The sequence below is a fragment of the Bacillus rossius genome, chromosome 12 (assembly GCF_032445375.1).
Source record: "Bacillus rossius redtenbacheri isolate Brsri chromosome 12, Brsri_v3, whole genome shotgun sequence".
Taxonomy (NCBI): Eukaryota; Metazoa; Arthropoda; class Insecta; order Phasmatodea; family Bacillidae; genus Bacillus; species Bacillus rossius.
In genome coordinates, this window is record NC_086339.1 from 39,018,698 (window position 1) to 39,040,727 (window position 22,030).

The 22,030-nt window shown below is 36.0% G+C and overlaps 1 protein-coding gene across 1 annotated transcript in view; it reads left to right on the top strand.

The window, feature by feature from the left end:
* LOC134537853 (hydrocephalus-inducing protein-like) overlaps positions 1 to 22,030 on the top strand; it is a 184,325-nt gene that overhangs the window by 135,085 nt on the left and 27,210 nt on the right. The window contains exons 66-73 of the mRNA XM_063378731.1: positions 12 to 316; positions 413 to 572; positions 2,744 to 2,939; positions 12,859 to 13,086; positions 14,022 to 14,194; positions 15,717 to 15,915; positions 18,244 to 18,504; positions 20,858 to 21,027. Of these exons, the coding sequence (XP_063234801.1) occupies positions 12 to 316; positions 413 to 572; positions 2,744 to 2,939; positions 12,859 to 13,086; positions 14,022 to 14,194; positions 15,717 to 15,915; positions 18,244 to 18,504; positions 20,858 to 21,027 (1,692 nt within the window). The remainder of the gene's footprint in view (positions 1 to 11; positions 317 to 412; positions 573 to 2,743; positions 2,940 to 12,858; positions 13,087 to 14,021; positions 14,195 to 15,716; positions 15,916 to 18,243; positions 18,505 to 20,857; positions 21,028 to 22,030) is intronic.

A 22,030-nucleotide genomic window follows, 5' to 3' on the forward strand; every position in this document is an offset into this window, starting at 1 on the left:
TTTTGCTGCAGGGAGTTCTACATTGTCAACCCAACAGAACAAAATTATGCGTTCTTTTGGCGCAAGGATTTTCCTTCCTCGACGAACTTGGTGGAGCCAATTGTTTGCCACACGCCGCATGGCTTCTTAGAGAGCGGCAAGAAGATACAAGTCTCGTTCAGTTTTACAGCGGCAGACGTCGGAGTGTTTGAGTCGTTCTGGACGCTCACCATTCCACTGTTTGACGTCCAGACGTTGTTTCTGCTCGTCGGCATAGCCAAGGAGCCTTCGGTTTACTTTCTGAAAGCTCACGTGAACTTGCAGCCAACAGTCAAAGGTCAGTGCATTTGTGTTTGCCTTGATGTGGCCTTTCATTGAACTTCAGAAGCGTATTATCTGCATCATTATTGATTACTGTGTTCTTACGTCCCAGGTGTGAAGACACAGACAGACTTTGTTCTTGTAAACGATGAAGACATCGCTTTGAGTTTTAATTTTGTAAGTGAATCCTTATTTTCCGATGGACGTGCTGAGAAGTTGAACGTACAACCAGTTGCTGGTGTTTTATCCCCGATGAGCGAACAGAAAATGAGGTACCAGTTCTGAAATTTTTACTGTATGTTTGCTAAAGTATAACACAGGTGTAGCACACCCTCTGTAGGTCAGTAGCTCATACACCTCTATCAGGGGAGATTTCGCTGGTGGTAGATACTGTAGCAACTACTTGATAGGAGCATGTAGAATACTGCAGTCAAGTGGTTGTAGCGCCTGCTATCTTCCGATGCAACCTAGGGATGGAGTCGGAATTTTTCACTATTGAGGGTCATGGTTAACGGTGCCTTGAGCTAATGGGTTTTCTCTGGGTATTCCAGTTTCCCCTTCAGATGCATTCTGTCGCTGCCCGTCTTTCCATTTCATCCCTCGTGCGTCTTTAATGACCTCTATGTTCACGAGACAGAAAATGCTAATTCGTTTATTCACAACAGTTTGAGTTAGTGATGGGTAGGGATGGTGATTTTTCGTTTTCGCGAAATAGATGCGAAAATATGCTAAATTATATTTTTTCCGCTATAAAATGCAAAATTTAGTCTATTCCGAGATAAATGTGAAATCAAGGTAAAAAACGTAGATTCGTCTTCACTCTACACAATTTATTTACCGATTGTATTTCGTTTCAGTTCAGTATCAAAAGAAACCATCATTTTATGGCGTATTCAGCACAAGTATCTTATTGTCACGTCATTCACAACAACTATCGTTCGTAGAGATTGAATGAAGAATGGCCATTCGTGCTTCGCGATTGTAAACAAAGCAAAGAACAACTAGCTGGAAGAGTGTCCGTCATCTTGCAGAGTACAAGTTCTTAGGCCACCATATTGCGACATCTCTGCTTCGCCGCACTAACAATTGTAAGTCCCATTTTCTGGCTGTGTTTCACGTGAAAGCCGCGTTCTTGTGTAGTCTGTGGAAGGTGGTGTGTTTACAAATACGTGCATACTCGTAAATGTGTTGTATACTGTTATTTCTCGTGGTAAAAATGGGACAAAATTTCATTTACATTCGCGATCGAATAAATGAATACAAAAATGAACAGTTCTACGAAAGTGATACAAATATTTTAATGTGCAATTTATGTAATCGCCGTCTGGAGTGGAAAAAAAAAGATGTACTTGAACAGCACATTAAATCTGAAGGACATCAGACTGCAAAAAAAAAATGATTCACCAAGAAATCAGATAAAGAAAAAAAGTCGGTAAAACGGCAAGCAAGGGTTTCTGGCATGATCAAAAACCAAAAGAAGGCGAAAATTGAAAAAAAAAAAACGAGTTTCAATGACATTATTTGTGCACTCTACATCAACTATGGCCATGAACATGGCTAAAAAATATTTATTATAATTTTAAGTATTCAATTTATTGCACTCATAAGTGCTAAAAAGTTGTTTGGAAACCTATCAAGATAGGCTATCTTTGTAGTTGTGCTAGATCTTTATTTCTGTGGTTGTTAATATTTAATATGTGTATTATTTAATGCTTTTTAAAAATATACTTTTCTTCAGTAATGTAAAATGATAGAATTGGCTAAATCTTGTTTTTAAAAATGCTACAAAATGCTAAATTTCAGATTCAAAATGCTAAATGTTATTATTTTAAATGCTATAAATCACAATCTCTAGTGATGGGTGATAAACATTTTCTCAAATCCAAATCTTGTATTTAGTTCTAAAAAAAGAGTGTCCTGAAAATGCATTTGGATCTCGAGAGTTAAAATAAAATAATTTATTAGTCAAAACAAACATTTAAGTTCTGAAGCAACATTCAACTCTCTCTAAACATTAAGATTTAAAATAAAAAAAACCATACCACTTGCATGTTTAGGCTATTAAAATTTTCTTTTTTTGATAACTAGAACAAGTTCAGAATACAAAATATGAATATTTCTCTCAAGTTCTAAACAAATATACTCAGAGCACTCTAGCTGGTGACATACAAACATTTTTTTGGTAGCTTATTTAGATATTAATAATGTAGTCCTTGTAAATTACACAGTTGCTAGTTTTTGTATTTTGGAATTTTCCTTTCTCAAATATTTGTCTCTATTAAGCTTAACATAAATTATTTTGATCATTAAGATTTTATGGTATTTTATGATTGGATTTTTTGATTTGTCCATTTCCTGTTGCAATTGTCTCTTAAACTTTATACACGTAAGTTACGATATGTGGATTATTCTGCCAGAGTTAATGTCTCGTTGTACCTTGCAGTGTGGATTACGTGCCAGCAATGCCAGGGGAGCGACTGTTCTCGCTGAAATGCAAAGTGGAGAAGTTGAGAAACCCACTGGAGATCAGCGTTCTAGCCATGTGTTATAGCGTGGAGCCACTGATCTCCTGGCAAGATGTGGACTGCAAGAAACACAAGCTCCATCTCACTGGAGACAATGTACTTGACTTCAAAGAAGTATGTTCACTTATTTTGTGTGTGTGTGTGTGTGTGGGTGCGTGCGTGTATATATAGTACTTCGTCCAAAAAATTGACATAATTAAGCACCTGTGTCAACAATTCTTAACTCCTCTAAATGAACTGCTGAAAAAGCCACCACTTCTTGTTCTAACAGTTAAGTCATATAGATTCTGTCTTCAAGCCAGTGGTTTAAAAGAGGAATTTAAGTTATTCTTTGCTTTTGAAAAGTGTATTTTAGTGAATTTGAGGATTTGGGTTATATACTGCTATATTGTCATTAATTCAAATTTTGCTTATATTATTACTGTTATAGTCAAAGTCGTATTTAAGCTATACTAATCTAATTTGCATGTTTCGAAATGTGTTTGACGTTTAGCTGCCCTTGGCATGAAAATGATTTGTCCCTCTTTGCCCTGATCACAATAACTGTTTATAGTTTATATTATTTATGGTAATTTTCCCATTTTCAGCATTTAAATTTAAGTACAATTTCCGCAGTTAGGTCTTCTGAAGCCAGATAAATAAAAATAACAACTATGTACTCAAATCTTAAGTATATTGTCACGTGCACCTAGCCGGTGCCACCGCCATTTCTGTCACGTCTCACTTTCAGAGGGGGGAGAGAATCGTAGCTCTTTACATAGAAACAACTCGCTTGGCATCAACTAGTCTTAACTTCATAAAATACTTTACTGTACCTAGGATCATAGGTTCGTCATCCCGTACAGGATGTCTGGTGAGAGCTGAACTAAGGAGATTTTGCAAAATAACATAATACTTAATTAAAATTATTTTATTCTTAAAGTCAAATACTCAACATCATTTTAAAGAACATTTAAATAGCGGGATTACAATTTAAAACAATAATCTCTTTACTTCCTTAACGATTGAACGACCTTACAAGAGAGAGAATGAGAGAACTTCACTAAACACTTCCCTAGTCCTTCCGAATACCTCAAATCATAATTAATACTTAAAATTAAAACAAAGATAAGTCCATACTCACATTTTCCGAAAAGCCTTTCTTGATCGATTACTTTAAAAAAATAACGTAGGGGCCTCTCCTGCCCTTGAAATCCCGAACGAACATTACATTTTAAAAACTATGACGCGTGACCCCTGACGAGGGCCATAGCCTCCGCCCGAAAGCTTGACGACTACATTATGACCTAACTTAAATTAAACGACTCGTGGCCTCTGGCGTCGACCATAGCTTCCGCCCGAAAGCTTGAATTCCTACATCACGAACGAACTAACAACTCGTGACCACAGGTGAGACGCATAGCCTCCGCCTGAGTGAGCCTGAATTCCTACATCACGAACGAACTAACAACTCGTGACCACAGGTGAGACGCATAGCCTCCGCCTGAGTGAGCCTGAATTCCTACATCACGAACGAACTAACAACTCGTGACCACAGGTGAGACGCATAGCCTCCGCCTGAGTGAGCCCCGAGTCACCAATCACTTGCGCTTAAATTCGCGCGCCCTGCCGCGCCTACCATAACAAAAGCTCGTTATTGAAGTCAAATTTACTAAACAACTAACTAGAACATCTGGGAAGACTACCCCCCCTCTACCCCAATGTGCAGGCCACACCGCGCGGCTTGTTACGACAGCGCGCCCCAGTAACTGCGGCCCGTGGCTGCGCCAGCGCGCGGCCAAACAAACAAACAAAATTCTGCAAGCCCGCAGCGCGCCGCGCCGGCCCCGTGCCCCAATTACATGGTCACGCCACTTGCGCTGACGAGTGAACAGAGCAGCCAGCCCAGAGTCCCGTCAGTAAAGTCCCTAAATTTGATTTCAACAACCCTGCAAAATTTCAACCCGCGACATAACCCTCCCCTCACAGAGCTCGAGCCCCATCGAGCTACCTCAAAATTACAAATTGTCTTTTTCCATTAAACCATAACTATAAATTCCTCATTTCACAAAAATAATAATTTTCTTAGTTCCTTGCTGTCTGAACATACATCTAGATTCTGCATAAGATTTATTTTAAAACAACAAGTATTCATAAAATTAAATGTAAAACTTTTATCTGGTTTGTTCTCACAGGAACCTTCAGAGGCTCGAGTTCTCAATTCTAAAAAAATTGTTCTGTTAGTGAAGCTCTCTTTACAAATTAAATTACTGTTCTTAGTTTCTCAGTATTCGTTAAACAATGTGCAAATTCTTGATAATTATTATTATTATTTTTTTTTCGGTTTCCGTTTATTACCATACTTCTTTCGTTCTTCAAAAAAAATTAAGTGTCCTTACAGTGTTTCAATTAATTAAACTCTTATCTCGTGAAGGTTGGTGCAACTCCTCGAAGTCAGTGTTGTCGAGAAGAGTAGCTCCCTGGGCTGGCCATCAGCAAACACCACTCAACTCCAACAGCTACTGGACTGGCTTCCAGGGCAGCTCACAACTTCTCCCCACATCTGCTTCGGAGTTGTGCCATCCTCATCACGAACAGATTACAATTCTGAAACATCATCAACAGGCATTACCATCACGCCTGACAAATACAAAACTAACTACTAAACTGCAATCGATGGGCAAGGATGCAAACACACAAAAAAATAAAATTAATTAATTCAACTGCTAACATAAAGTATCCCACCCTTAGCATAATCTAATCAGGCAAATAATTTGATAGGAAAAACTTAAGGAAGGGAAACATGACCTCCAATGATTTTCCCTAACTCTTGAGTCTTGATCTTCTCTATACAGCAAATAGTCCCCACGAAGTAACTGGGTTGAAGGTCAGTTCACATGACCCACCCATAACCTCTTCTACTCTTCTTTTCTTCTGGGGGCAACCACAATGCCCACCAATCTCTCTCCATGGTGCCGAACCAGCTATCCCATGAGAGTAAACAACGTAGTCAATAGAAGCGCAGAGGGGAAACACCAATCTCTGGCTTGTCGAGTCATAAAACTGCTTTATCTTCTTCTTCTTCTGAGTAAAAATATCTGACTAACCTTGCTTCTATTCTTCCAAACAGTAAAAGTTCATCAGGTATCTTCATGAAAGAAACATTCTAACTAATAATTCTTCATTTTTCTTCTTCTTTATTTCTGTTAGTTGTAATAGAAGGCCATGTTAGGGAGGTTATAGGGAAAAAGAGTGGCCAATTCCCACCCCATCACCCACCTAGATCATGACTAATTAACTTTTAAACTTTCTATTTCAAACAAATAAAAAAAAAACATTTTTTTTTTATTCAAACTTTTAAACTATAATTACTTTTACTTCATAACCTCAAAAGCTAATCAATAATTCTAAATGAAATTGTGATTTACTGCATCCTTGTTCCATCCGATCTGTTTGTTTATAACCTTTCTGGTAAAGTATAAAATTTTCAAACATTACTAATTCAAAAAAAAATTAAATTCTGGTGTCCTTTGAGTTACAATTAACTTTACTATTTCTTAGCTTGAAATAATTTAAGTTTTCAGAACTATTTCATTGTCTAATTCACAACACTTAAAAATCAACTCAAAACAACAAATCATCAAAATCAATAAGATCATCTGACCTACCTATCAGTACTGTGAACTTGAACTGTTCGTACACATTTATAATAAGCTATTGTATTTAAATTCCAACCTAAATAAGGTTTAAAAAAAACTACTAATCCCTCTGTAAATTAAGAAAATTAACTTTAAAAATTAAACTTAAGGTATTAGTTCTTTTTGACAGCTACCACAACTCACTAGTTCCATTACATTACTATAACCTAAAAAGTTCTGTAAATAATGTTTATAACAAAAAAAACTCCAGTTACTGTCTTCCATAAAAAAAAATAAAACTTTACATGACCTTATTAATCTCCACTTGTAAGTCCATGGCTGCCAGCTTTCTCTTCTCTTGAATCTTCAGTCTTGGCTCTTGTTTCAGTGATCTTGTATCTTGTCTCTCGAACTCTTGTCATCTTGTAAACTGGACTGCTGCTCAGCTAATCTTAAGGAATCTGTAACAGTTTCAAAAATACATGTTAATTTAAATTACATAATTCCTGTTCTTTGGTCCTAAAAAAAACAATTGTATTATTAGTACACATTACCCTGAAACAACATTATTATTCATTGTTTATTACTTAAAAAAAATGCTTTACCATAAAATCCTTTTTTGTTCTTTTCATTAGGCCTATTTATTTTCCTTCTTCTTAATTAAATTCTGCTTCAAATGTTAATCTTAACTTAAGACCTACCATCTATTTATTATTCATTACCTACATTATTTATGTTACCCTAAAATTCCCATAAGTTTCTAATACTTCCTATCAAAGACATTCTCTCTCAAAAAAAATTTACTTATGACTCTTAACTTAACAAACTTAAAAAAAACTTTTACACTAGACTTAACTTATTATTCATTCTTAGTTACTAAATTTCTATATGTAAACTTTAGTACTTACAAACAAAAACTGCCTATTTCTCTCTACCTCTTAATCTCTTTCAATTATTACAATAATAATGTTACCTTGCATCTTTAAACTTTCTTCTTTTCAATTAAATTAGACATCTCATAACAATAAAAATTCTGCCTATACTCTTCTTATGGGTGTACAACCCAACAACAAAATTTCAAATTCTCAAGTTTCCTTATATTTAAATTATGCAATGCACATAACCTCTGTGGTGCCTGTACCCTTTTAGGCCTACCACCTTCTCCTCTCACAGCATGACAACTCTTATTCCTCGGGGTCTGTATTCACTGTTACAAATCAAATATCTCAAAAAAATTAAAAACAAATTTATTATTTTAAGAAAACAAAAATTTACATTGAATTTACTATGGAGCCTGGAAATCTTAATGTCTCACAGCAGCTAACATGACTAAATCCCATGGAACCCCAGGTTTACATAACCTGTGCCCAAAAATTTAAGCATACCAGGCTTTCTCTGCACTGGTTTTACAGCATCACACACTATTTAGGGCCCCTGATCTGCCATCAGTCCCAAGGAGTTTTCCCACAACCCCTCTCTACACAAGCGCCTACCGCATTCCTCTCAATTGGCTATCGGTTTTACGGCATTCTTTTGGGATCCGACCATCAAGTTAGGGCTAATCGAACACTAAACCTCCATACTTCCAAACTAATGTAAATCAATTAAATTTTCTCTGTAAATTCTAAAAATCAAAAAAAATTATTCCAACATGCCAAAGAAACTTCCAAAAAAAATTCATAATCTTATCTTCAAACCATTAAAATAAAAATAAATAGATTACTCTGTTTTCTCCTTAATAACTGTAAACTGTCAACAAATATCATGTCGTAAATTTTAACTATGCTTACTGACTCTTAATCAAAAAATCTCATTTGTCCTAATTAATAAACAACCGATTTCCTTAAAATCTCACTGTATCTCTCACACTCAAACTTCACTGGCTGAATATCTCAATAAATTCAAAAACAATTATCTAAACTCTTAAAGAAACTCCTCCCCAATTATTCAAATTACTTCACCTTATTTTATTTCATTACTTAAAACACCTTACTCAAAAAAAATTAATTAATTATCTAGCTATCTTCCATTATTATTTATTTACCGAACAAAACTTTCTCCTAAATTAATTTAGTAAAATTCAATTTCACATTAGGCAGGTACACTAACTCTCTACAGCAATGTTTCTCATTTCCCTCCTTCCTAACTGAATCCAATCTTACTTAACCTCCAGGGAATTTACCTCACAAAATAACCAAAAATTTCACTGTAGTGCCTATCTGCTATAGGCCCACTACACAGCAAGGGACTCTAACCCCACCAACAAACTTCATTGAAATGGTACCCTATCCCATACAGGATAGCCACTTCGGTACTACCATGGGGAACTCCTGCCCCAAACTACTCACAACTCTCAGGATTCTCCTGACCCTTAATTCCGTAGTCAGCCCATCTCCTATGGTCTGCGCTACAATTCCCTTTCTTCCCAGGGACACAACGCCTCACCTTAGGGTCCCTCGCCCTAATGAAAACATTAATTTTGTCTCTCTGTTCCCTTGGAGTAAATTCCCTCTACACACAAAAACTATCCTTCCCACTTTTCTCAATGCTTATCGATTTTATAGTGTACCTCCTTAATAATGTTTACAAATCCCAAAAAAATATTTTTAAAACCGAGGTAGAATTTAACTAACAAAAACATAAACAACTTACAACGAAACACTTCTAGCCTATACATCATACACTTCTTAAAATAAATTACTTACATACTGAAAGTTCCTCTTCTCCTAAAACACACTTAAATTTAAATTTATTTAACCAATAGTCTATTTTCTTATCGCTAAGTTACCGTACAGCTGATCAAAACAAGGTCACGGCCGTCCACGTCTCCGTATGAGCCAGTGACGTCACCGAATTCCATCAGGTGCGCCAACCCTCGCTTGCGGTTCCTCCGTTCTCCGCTAGGTCTCAGCACCTCCCCGTCACGTGTTCACTCTGCCACGTCCACTGACGTGTCGTTCTGAAACAACTCTCAACATTTTTCTAATTAAAACAAAACATCACTATAAATTCTATAACTCTCTTTTACATAAACTCTCGTTTTCTCTTTAATTCCTTTCTAACGTTTATCCTTCCCTCGACTGATTTAATTCGTACGTCTCGTCTCCTACGCGCACGAAAACAAAACAAACTTCTCTTGAAAATAATTCCTATTTACGACAAAAAACTTTATTTTAAATTATAATTCTCTTAACCTACAATCTTAAAATGAACTTCAATTAAATTAAACCACTTGCATTATCTCTAATAAGCATTTAACTTATAACGTATTCTCCTCACGTAATAATCCCCGATATAAATCTACAATAAATTCAACGACTTAAAACAACTTATCACTATAAACTTTATCCTTACAAGTATCCTCAAATAAACATCTGTTACGTCAAAAAAAAAATCTCAAAGACTTCCTCCACTATAGACTAAAATTCCGTAATCCTCTCCTCAAGTAAACTCTTAATAACCTGCTATCAGAAGCTGAAACTAACTTAATAATAAACATAAAAATCTACCTCTCTCTCTCTCCAGAAATAGAACCTATCCGGCGAACTCTACCATTTCTGTCACGTGCACCTAGCCGGTGCCACCGCCATTTCTGTCACGTCTCACTTTCAGAGGGGGGAGAGAATCGTAGCTCTTTACATAGAAACAACTCGCTTGGCATCAACTAGTCTTAACTTCATAAAATACTTTACTGTACCTAGGATCATAGGTTCGTCATCCCGTACAGGATGTCTGGTGAGAGCTGAACTAAGGAGATTTTGCAAAATAACATAATACTTAATTAAAATTATTTTATTCTTAAAGTCAAATACTCAACATCATTTTAAAGAACATTTAAATAGCGGGATTACAATTTAAAACAATAATCTCTTTACTTCCTTAACGATTGAACGACCTTACAAGAGAGAGAATGAGAGAACTTCACTAAACACTTCCCTAGTCCTTCCGAATACCTCAAATCATAATTAATACTTAAAATTAAAACAAAGATAAGTCCATACTCACATTTTCCGAAAAGCCTTTCTTGATCGATTACTTTAAAAAAATAACGTAGGGGCCTCTCCTGCCCTTGAAATCCCGAACGAACATTACATTTTAAAAACTATGACGCGTGACCCCTGACGAGGGCCATAGCCTCCGCCCGAAAGCTTGACGACTACATTATGACCTAACTTAAATTAAACGACTCGTGGCCTCTGGCGTCGACCATAGCTTCCGCCCGAAAGCTTGAATTCCTACATCACGAACGAACTAACAACTCGTGACCACAGGTGAGACGCATAGCCTCCGCCTGAGTGAGCCTGAATTCCTACATCACGAACGAACTAACAACTCGTGACCACAGGTGAGACGCATAGCCTCCGCCTGAGTGAGCCCCGAGTCACCAATCACTTGCGCTTAAATTCGCGCGCCCTGCCGCGCCTACCATAACAAAAGCTCGTTATTGAAGTCAAATTTACTAAACAACTAACTAGAACATCTGGGAAGACTACCCCCCCTCTACCCCAATGTGCAGGCCACACCGCGCGGCTTGTTACGACAGCGCGCCCCAGTAACTGCGGCCCGTGGCTGCGCCAGCGCGCGGCCAAACAAACAAACAAAATTCTGCAAGCCCGCAGCGCGCCGCGCCGGCCCCGTGCCCCAATTACATGGTCACGCCACTTGCGCTGACGAGTGAACAGAGCAGCCAGCCCAGAGTCCCGTCAGTAAAGTCCCTAAATTTGATTTCAACAACCCTGCAAAATTTCAACCCGCGACAATATACAGTAGTAAATAACAAATCAAAAAAATTCAAAATTTTTATCTGTATAATTTATTTGTTTAAGACAATGATCTGAAAATCCTTTTGATTGCGGTCACTGCTGTTTGTATAAAAAAACGTTTTTCTTCTGAGTCCCGACAGGGATGTGGAAAATCTATATGAAAACTATATAAAATAAACATGAAATAACATTAACCTTTCATTTAAAAAAACCATATTACACCAATCTAAAATTAAATTTAAAAATGGATATATTAAACTGGGATACATTATTTTCAATCTTGCATGAATTCATTATTAGCGTCCCCAGCTTTAAAAAATAAAAGTAATATAATATGACATTTTAAAAACAAAATCACATTTTTTCAAGTTGATCATGCTGTCAACAAACGTTTGAAGAAAAAAAAAAATTATAAAACATAAAAAAAAGTCTAATTTATATTTAAAACACACCTAAATATGTCCCTCCCACTAATATCTATTGCAAAAAACTATTTGGTGGACTCATAGTTGGATTTGAAAACTGCTGAATAAATCAACAGACCTATTACTGCCTTAAACTTTGGCATATAAAAATTATGTACCTATGTCTGCCACATTTTCATTGGAGTGGGGCTTTTTTCGTACCAATTTTTATGTTTGTCCATTTAAAATTTATTAAAATCATTTCAACATTTTCTACCAAATTCCATAGAGTTTCAAGACCTGCTTCAACACCGACATGTGCAGAATCTCGCAATATGATTATAAAGTTGTGTTTCTGTGCTAAATGTAAATGGATTTTCTGCTCTTTTGTACATTTTTTTTTACCATGGTCACTGTGAGTAGTAACATCTTTATCACAGTCATCAGAACCACTACCTATAGTATCATGTGTCAACTTTCTGAAACCACCAACTCTTGATGACTTCAAAATCTGGATTGTCAGCATGAAATTTTTCTCTGCACTCCGTGATGTCAACCCCGATGTGTGGTCTCAGAGACCACGTCCAAACTTCAACGCAGTGTAACGTGTCCTGCCAGGTAGCTAGTGCGTAAGTGATGTAGGTCGTGAGTGGAGATGATAGGGAAGGAAGGTGGACGGAGTGGGAGGGCTACACGAGACGTGAGTCGGGAAAACAAGAATGTGCTGTGTTGCAGTCTCAAGAGACCACACCTTGGGTATTAAGATTATAAACCCGTGAAACGCAGTGATATTGAAAATTGTAGTTACAAAACAGAATCCATATTTTTTTCCAAATATGTATCTAGTTTTCTAATGTCTTAAAACCTGTTGGTATTTTAATCATAAATTTGTTTAACCATTAAATACCTTTATCTAATAGTTTCCTAACCTTAACTAAACATAAAGGATTTAAAAAACTGTGTAATAATTTGAAGAAAAATCAAATATACATAATATATTAATATAGTATTTGTCAATAATTTATCATTTCAAAGTTTTCTTTATTGGACTGTTAGTTTTGTTGCAAATACCCGTGCAAACTTTGTACAGTACTGTTTAGGAAAATATAATATATGTTAGTGTGGATTTCCAGACATCTGCTTAGACATGAAGAATATGTTAGGTAGAAAAGGAAAAACTCAGGGAAATTGGCTGAAGTAAGAGTGTGAGAACCATGTTCTTGCTGTTTGATTTGTAAATTTCTTGTAGGTGTCTTCACGTCAGTCCACCAACATAACATTTAGAATTGTGAATTCTGGAAAGATTTCGTTTTGCTATCAGTTCAAGTATGATGAAGATAAACTACGCGTCAGTGGCTTCCAGCTGCAATTCACCGACAAAGGTGGCAGAGTTGCACCGTACAGTCACGTAGCTGTCACAGTCTCGTGCACAGCATTCAAAGATAGAAATTTGGATGACTTTAAAGTTTATCTGGAGGTAAGCTATAAAATTAAGTAACTGTAACCAAATTTTCTTCTTTATTAAAATGTTAGTGTTTCAGTTTTAATAAATACCATAAACCCATTATGAAAGTAGTAGATGTGAAACCACTCGGCAACCCAATGTGTCTTGTTTATGCCTGTAACTAAGGCTTGGAAGCAGTGGAGTGATAGACACTGCAGATATACACAGATTTCAGTATTTTTTTGATTATTTTGAGTGACGCTAACTAAAACTACTTACCTGAAAATAAAAATTAATTCATTTATTAATAACTTTTATAGTTCTTTGTCAAAAGATAACTAATATTAGGTTATTTTCTGTGTGCTGATTTTGTAAGGAACTATGGGTACATCGCAACATATATTTATGTAAATGTGTATTAGTTGGACAAAAATAATATATGTATTTATAAAATCTACATTAACATCATTCAGAACATAAAGTTTGTTTCTCCCAATATCTCTATGTTAAGATAACGGAGAATTAAAATGACCATCTCTGTCTTCACCAGCGATCAGAGTTTAGGGATACATCAGAAACAGTTCATTGAAAAATTGTTAGAAATTTTTTAAAGATTGTTTGACTATGAATAAGATTAAGAAAATATTGACACTTTTAATTTTGACACAAAGCGGAAGGATATTGAAAGAAAATTTAAGCCAGTCATCTGAAAGTGTTCACTTATGCACGAATGCACTGTTATTAAGTTAAAACTCATTATTACTGATCCCCCCCCCCCCCCCCTTTTTTTTTCTTTCTCTCCTTCTTTTTGCCAAAAGCAAGTTGCAGTGAACACATATCTGTCATTTAGCTGCCTCATCTAGTTTTTGTTGGATGACAAGTACGTAATCTCACAAATGCTCTAGAATTGCAAGATACTTTATTTTGGTCAAACAGTTTAATTATTGTTCTGTTATTTTCTATTGCAGATAAGGGGAGGTCCAACGTACAGAATGCGAGTTCGGGCAAAATCTGTTTGCTTGCACTTCCAATTCAGTTTCTCCAAATATGATTTTGGCCCATGCATCATTCAAAACCAACACAAACAAAATTACAAGAAGGAGCTTGTGTTTAAGAACAACGAAGAAACATCTTCACTTCTGTGAGTAGATGAATTCAGAATGCTTGAGATATTTTATTTGGAATTTCAACCCTACCATATTTAAGATAATTTTTGTTTGCAAGTATGATTACTGATTAGTGATTAGATTTAGTTGTGAATAAATGGACTGAAAGAGAAACACATTTCATTCCACGACAAAAAAAAATCAAAAGGATAAAAAAACTTTAAATTTGTCAAAACATAAATGAAGTTTAATATTTTTGATTTGCCAGTGACTGATTTTAATTTGTTGTTTGTAATTGTTAGCAGCATAGTGGACCATTTCCTGAATTTCATCTCCATGAGTGTCATGTATAAGTGTGACATTTGCTACAAACAGCGGAGTGGTCACTGGCATAAGAGCTTGCAACTGCAGAGCAACCAGTGACTTATGAAGCCCGCTGCCAGCTACTCTTTCAGCATTGCTATGCCTGCAGTAAGAAATAGCTGTACAAGTCAGAGCAGGAATTTTCTTTCTTCCTTCTCGCAGTGAATGCAAAAAAAATGTTGGATTTCCATTTTATTATTCTAATTATTTTGCTGGCCATTTTACTTGCATGAATGTTCTAACTACATATATGTTGGTTGGTGAGAAAACTATATGTTGGTTGGTGTAAAATAAAGTTGTTATTCATTTTATGATTTTATCCAACAGTTCTTTATATTTTGAGTTTCATTTGTTTTGGAACTATCAGATCTGCATGTATTATTTCTATACATTGTTTAGTGAAAGCATTTCTGTGATAAATGTAATTAAAAACATGTGAACAAGGTTAGCAGCAGACAGCCATTTGTGCATGCATGCATGTATGTGATTGTGGTAGTGATGGCAGCGAAGGCTATGGTGTTGGGAGTGGGGGTGTTGACTAAATGGCAGCATATTTTAATCTGATGGGAGTATAGCTTGTAGGAGTGAAAACTAACCAAATACCTGATGATGAGCAAATAAAACTTTGTAGTATATTTTCCCATAACACAAATATTGTAAGATCCACAAGTTGTGCACAATAATTTTTTTTTATTGTGTTTATAGTAACTTTTTTAATTCAGTTGTGACCACCTTTTCAGTTTGAGAAAACTATAATGATTAAAGCATGGCTTTTATGTAAAGAGAAATTGTAAGTTAAATTATAAATTTTACATTTATGTAATCAGACCGAACTAATGTGCACTATGTATAAAGGTTATTTTTTCTAAATTTTATAAAAAAAAAGATGTAATTTTTGACACTATTTATGCAAAAGCATATAATATCTTGAATGATGAACAATAGTATTATTTTAATATACTATTATCATAATAAAAATAAAAGTGTTATAATGGATCATTCATCATTTTTTACCAGAAATGTTTGATATCAATAAAGATTTTAAATTGTTAGTAATAAAAAAGTTATAATACTTCAAAAATATTTTCATACAGAGAGGGATGCAGAAATGTGATGGTGATGTGGTTGTACAGTGGAGTGATATTTGCATTACTTTGTTATGAACTTCCTTGACTATGGTGTTGAATGTTTCAGGTTGGAGTGTAAATACGAGAGCACTCCTCACCTTGACGTGTCCAAGACGAGCCGCCCGGTCCCGGCGGGACAGTCCACAACTGTTAGCATATGCTTCAGTCCTGTCGAAGCTAGGAAATATTGTGAAACTATTGTGTTTGTCGTCAATGGCAGCATACAGAAGGAGATACAGGTTTCTGGGGAGGGCACAGAATTGAAGGTGAGAGTTTTTGCCTATACAACATAAGTGGGTGTTACAGTATGTAACTGTTTGCTTTATTGTAGTCATAGATTTTTTTTTGCTTTGAAAAAGTGGAATACTCAGATTTTACTTGATTTAGCATAAGTGTAAATATTAATGTAAGTATTGAAAAGCTCAAAAAATAGCTGATGTTTTTCATGTCTAGTTGAATTTTAGAAATGCTTATTATGTAAAGTTTGATAAAGAGTATCTCAAAAGAACACTTTTTTTTTCTAAAGAGAGTTGTCTTTCAATTATTAATTATAATTGTTTAAAAAAATATGTTTGGTTTTGTATTTAAACAGAATTCTAGTAAAATGTTAACTTATTCAGCTAAACTTGGGTTTATGATTACTAAAAATAAAAACAACTTGAGGTAGAAACATAAAACTGATTAAAAACATCAGCTGAATATAACCACAAGAACATCTTGGACCATAGATCATTTAAATATTTTCCTGCTGTATATTCATCTATTGCAAAACCATTAGATAATAGTGTGCTCACATACTTAATTAGACTAGACAACTTTTGAAATTTATTCTTTTTGTACCTTTTCCCCAACTGAAATTAAATCATTCTGTTGCTTCTCAAAGCATGCAATTTATCACTTGCATCTGCATATCCACCAAGTGAACCTAGTACTAACATTAAACAGGTTTGTGTTGTACCAATTTCTCTATATTATTGCTACATAAAATTCTGTTATATGTAACTCCAAGCAAGTAATTTGAAACTCATAAAGTCTTTGACAGACAGGTAAAGATATTGAGTAAATAAAAACTCTGTAAAAAAAAAATTAAAAGAAAACCAGTTTTTCCGTCTCTTAATATATACAGTAGAACCCTGTTATAATGTTCCTGCATATAATGTTTTCCTGCTTATAACGTCATATATTTAAAGTCCCAATATTTCCCCCATAAGGACAATGTATTTATTTCCTGCATATAACGTTCATAAATAGTGTAATTTCCTGCTTATAATGTTTGCTTTCTAACATTCAATAAAAGGGGAAAAAAATGTTAAAACAAACCAAATTATTCCAACACTTACGATAAAAAGTTTCCTTTATGTATGTTTATGTTTACAATCACTGCCATACAATACATGAAGTTTGTTAAAATACAATTTTATGCAATATACTGAAGGTGCACAATGTTCATAGTTACGTGTCAGTTGGCACCCTTAGTCAACTCTTCTCTTCCTTGCCATTCCAGTGGGTATTCAGATGCACGTACATAGTCCTACGATATTTAAGTTGCCAACCATTGAGCGAGGGCATAACTAAAAGTGTTTTGTATTGCTTACAAATAATTTTTTTTTTTCATTCATACGTAGGAATCCCAAAATTAAACATTTTCAGGTGGCGAAGGAGTAGACGTTCTCACTCTTAACGTTGGCATCATGAATCGTGAGACAATTTTACAAAAAATGTGGCAGTGTATCTTTAAAGACAAACAAAATTTAACCAGGGAACAAGAGGAAGTTGAAAAATTGTTGGCTTGTTTCAGAAAATTCATGTATCAAGTATACTATCTTTGGTTTTAACATTAAAGTTGTTTACATAGCTTGGTGAGTCCATTGGTACAAAGCTCGAACATTGTTAAGTGCTAAATGGAGATTTCCTGCTTATAACATTTTCCTGCTTATAATGTTTTTTTCTTGTGCTCCCTTGAAAAACATTATAACAGGGTTCTACTGTATATGTAATAGTAAAATTCTAAGGTTCAACTCTTTTCCCAACTCGATAAAGTATATAGTTGGCAATTTTTTTAAATAAATTTCAGACAGTGCATCAGATATGTTTTAAAGGATTAACATTATTACTCTGTGTTAGTTTAATCTGAGCTGGTGTTACTAAATAGTCAGACATTCCAACAGTTACAAATCAGTTGTAATAGTTACATATTTTCCTTCAAATTTATGCTTTTACGAACGGTACTTCAGAAACCACGATTTGAGTTTAGTTTTGCAAATACATATTTTAAATTTGGTACGTGTCGAGAACAGTTGCGATTGTAGCTTCGATGGATTCTCTTTGCGCTCTTTTTTCTTAGTTTTGTAACTTTTCAAGAAGGAAAATGGTTCCGTTAGCACCTTGCACATTTAGAGACGTGATTGCTTCTAATTGCGTCGTAGTCAGTCTTTTTACTGATTATTTCAAGAAAATAAAAAAAATTTAGTATTTAACCGTAGTTTGTGCAAAATTTTGTAGCTGGAAAAGAAAGTTTTGATAGTATTTTAGGATAGTGTTCATAGTTGGCATCTGTAAATAGTTGGCATGCGTGGATGTGTGTTGTTTGGCAGGTGCTGCTGGTGAACAGCCAGCACAGGACGACCGTGCTGGGGGCGCTGCAGGCGGGCCAGGTCGCAGTGAAGCACGTCCCTGTCGTGAACAAGAGCAAGGTGGCGGCCAGGATGGACTTCTGCCTCGAAGACCCGCCGGCCGATCTGTCCGGCACCCTGAAGGTTGTGCCCAGCGCTCCCATCACCATGCAGCCGGGGGAAGTCGTCAGGATGAGCGTTATATTTGCTCCGACCAAGACAATCAAACCATTTTCCCAAAACGTAAGTTGTAGATATGATATGCGTAAAACAGAGATAGAACAAGCAGATCTTTAAGCCAATATTTACACGTCTGCAATACGAAATTGTAATTAATTTAATGAGAAATATTAAGAAATTAACTTAAATTAGTATGCTTTAAAAATTTTGAATGTGTTTTTATATCATTAATAAACACTCATTTCTATGTTAACTTAGTAATAATCATAATCGACAATGTAACCAAATTACAAGACTGGCTCATATTATGTCAGTATTGTTAATTCATACTGAAATGTGAGTTATATACTTGGAATTTTATTTGTAAATATTTATGCAAATAAAAGAAACATATATATATATATATATATATATATATATATATATATATATATCCTCAGTCTACAGTAACCCAGCCAGTGGCCTGCAAGTATTTGCCAGATTGTGTAAGTTTTGACAATTATTTTTGTTTTTACGTGGTTTTGTGCATGTCTGTTCAGTCCACGTGACCAAGCTAACTGATCGGAACCTTTTTAGCCAGTGGTAAGAAAGAACGAGATAATGAAAAGTAAAAGTGAAACTCTGCATATAATATAATGAAGTGTAGACCCAATTAGTGGTGTGCAAATGTTCAGTAAACATTTATTCATTCTAAAACACTTTTTTAATGAGAACAATATTGGTATATTGAAGAAAAGTAACGAGTGAATAACTTTTTAACAATGTTTTATGGAAAATGCTTTTAAGCACAGTGTTTAAATCTTTTGTAATTATTGATGTGATGCCAACCGTGTATAACAACTTGGTGACCCTTGTAGCACTCAAACAGCATAAACAGTAAAGCAAAATCAGGCAGTACATCTTAACATGCTTCCGGGTAATATGTAATCGCACCCAGCAATGTTCTTCGAGGTAGTTATGTTTGCACTCCATAATATGCTTCAGGCTAATTAGTGTTTGCTAATTGCAACACACTCTAGGATGATCAGGTCCGCACGCACAGCCATCGTATGAGTCTACAGTGCCCATGAGGATCCGTCACCTTCTGCACCGTACTGTGCGTAAGTCGCCATGTGATGACATCACTGCGACGGACAGCAGTCTAGGGCCCCACTCAGGGAACAGGTCACATCAACGTGTTTGTAATGTATGAGAGCCGTAATGCAGTAAACGACTCGTACCAGCGTTTCCGGATTTCATTGGAAGGGGTGGGAGGGGTTGCTGACATCCTGAGGCCCCTTGTCTACAGAGCCTTACTGCCTCACCTGCCACGTGGCTACATCACAATCCACGAGTTGGCACATGGGTAACAGCATGCCAGCTGGCACCCTCGAGATTTTCACCCTTAACAGCATCCATCAGAAAGATAGTAGATGTCAGAACTAAGCCAAACACAAATTGGTTGCAAAAGCAGACCCATGAAGTGTAGCTGTGTCTGGACATTTTGCCTTCTGCTGGGTTAGACCAGAGACAGACCAGAGGAGGAGAATAATGATTCACTGGGGTTTAAGCATTCCTTTTACCCTCGCTTCATGAACAACACAGAGTACATATTCCATGATGAATACTTAGTTTCTTCTCGGGGTAGGTTGGTAGCTTGTTGAAGAACGGGTCTGGTTTATTGAAGGTAGCTAAACAGCAGAACACACTGCCGACCTCCCGACACACTACGTGTGGTGTGTGTGTAGGGCTTGCCGGGGACTAACTGCATTCACCTAGGCAAGCTCTGTGGAGAGACTCGTCAGTTCTTTGACCCGGCGCAGAAGGCCTATGTAGTAAAAGGTGAATAAAATTAAGCTGTGAGCAGCCAGGCGCATCCCGTGACCAATTGTTGTGGGGACTCCCGGGGCTTCAAGAAAGAATTCTTATCTTCCTTAGCACTAGATATAACACATGTGACCAGATAGTTTTACCGTAAACAACCATCCTTCCCACCCTCCAAATTCTGGGGGTTCTGAGTTGTGGCAATGCCATGCAGTCTTGCTATTGTGTTGGAAACCTGTTCAAGTTTGCTATAGGGAGTTTATGTACAAGCTACAGTAAAAAACATATGATCACAATTCACAATATAATTTTTTTTTTTTTACCTTATGACTCATTTGTTGGATGCTCAATGTGGTGGTGTTGCTGTTCTTATAGGCTGAAAAGAAATGCCTGGCTTTTCCCTAAGATGGAGCAGCTAGCTGTTTGCATTATCCCAGAGAAACTGTTTTGTATCAGTATGGTGAATCAGCACTTTGTAGGTTTATTTTAAGGTTTGTTCTGACTAAACAAAATATTGTGTTATCCATGATCTCGAACTCCCAAAATTACTTGGCTTTATTTAATGAAGTTGGTGCCTAACCAGAAAGTTTGTAACTGTGTCGTGTGCATGCAGATTCTGATGCAGTGCAACAAGCAAAGTCAACCCCTTTTCACGGTGAAGGGAAGTTGTGTGGGCTACGAGTTTGTGTTGGATCGCACGTACTTGACATTTGGAGCCGTGACGGAGGGCTGCTCTTCCACCCTGAAGCTAGTGCTCTCTAATGTTGGCGACCTTGGATCTAGGTATACAACTTTCTGGCTTGCATGGAGACTTATTTTAGCTGGCTATGATTGAAAACGTTGCTATTATACAGTAAACCACAGCAGAGTGAGGATATTATTGGAATGGGAACCATTATAAAAATTTTAAATAATTCAAATACTTTCTGTATGTGTATGTAAATACTGTTATATAAAATAAAAATAAATTTAATATTTAATTACCCTGATTGATGTGTAATATTGACAAGATGTTTTGATTGTGACGACAAATAAGCATGCTGTATTCCCGAATCTTGGGGTGTATATCACATGCTGAGTTTCTTTGTTAACTGTTGTAACAATCCTGACCACCAGCTTGCTCAAAATTTGTCTAGATTGCACGCACAAAAAGTTCGAAAATATTGTTCAAATTTCATACCACAGTTTTTCTAAATGATTTATGATGAAAATAAAGTCTCTTGAGAACAATTACTAATTTTTACTGCTTTTTATTAATACTTCATGAAAATCCTCAACTCACTTTGGCCCCCATCTTCAGACTACAACATTGTTCTCAGCTTCTACACAAAACCATAACAAAACTAAGTTCACTGCCTTACCTAAAATGATTGCCATTCTAAGTACTACAGAACTGACTGACAAAACCAAATTATTAAATTCTAAAAATTATCTCTCAACTCTCTTGTAACCTGTACTTTTCGGGCCATCGCCTGACAGCAACCTTTTGGCCCCAGGACCACACAATGACTACCATGGCCTTAGTTCTTCTAGGGATGGACAAAGGGCGCTCATGTGACGTTATTTTCGACCAATCACTAAATTACCCATCGAAAAACCAGCCAATCACAGGCACATAGCACAGCACTTGGCCCAAATCACAAGTCTTTCCCATGCTTACAGAACTCTGTGTCTCTCTCAAGTGACTGGCAAAATGATCGCATCAGCCTGCTTTCAGACTAAAACCTGTAGCAAATAAAATAAAGAAAAATAAATGACTACACCTGAAAATGCAACAAATCAGAAA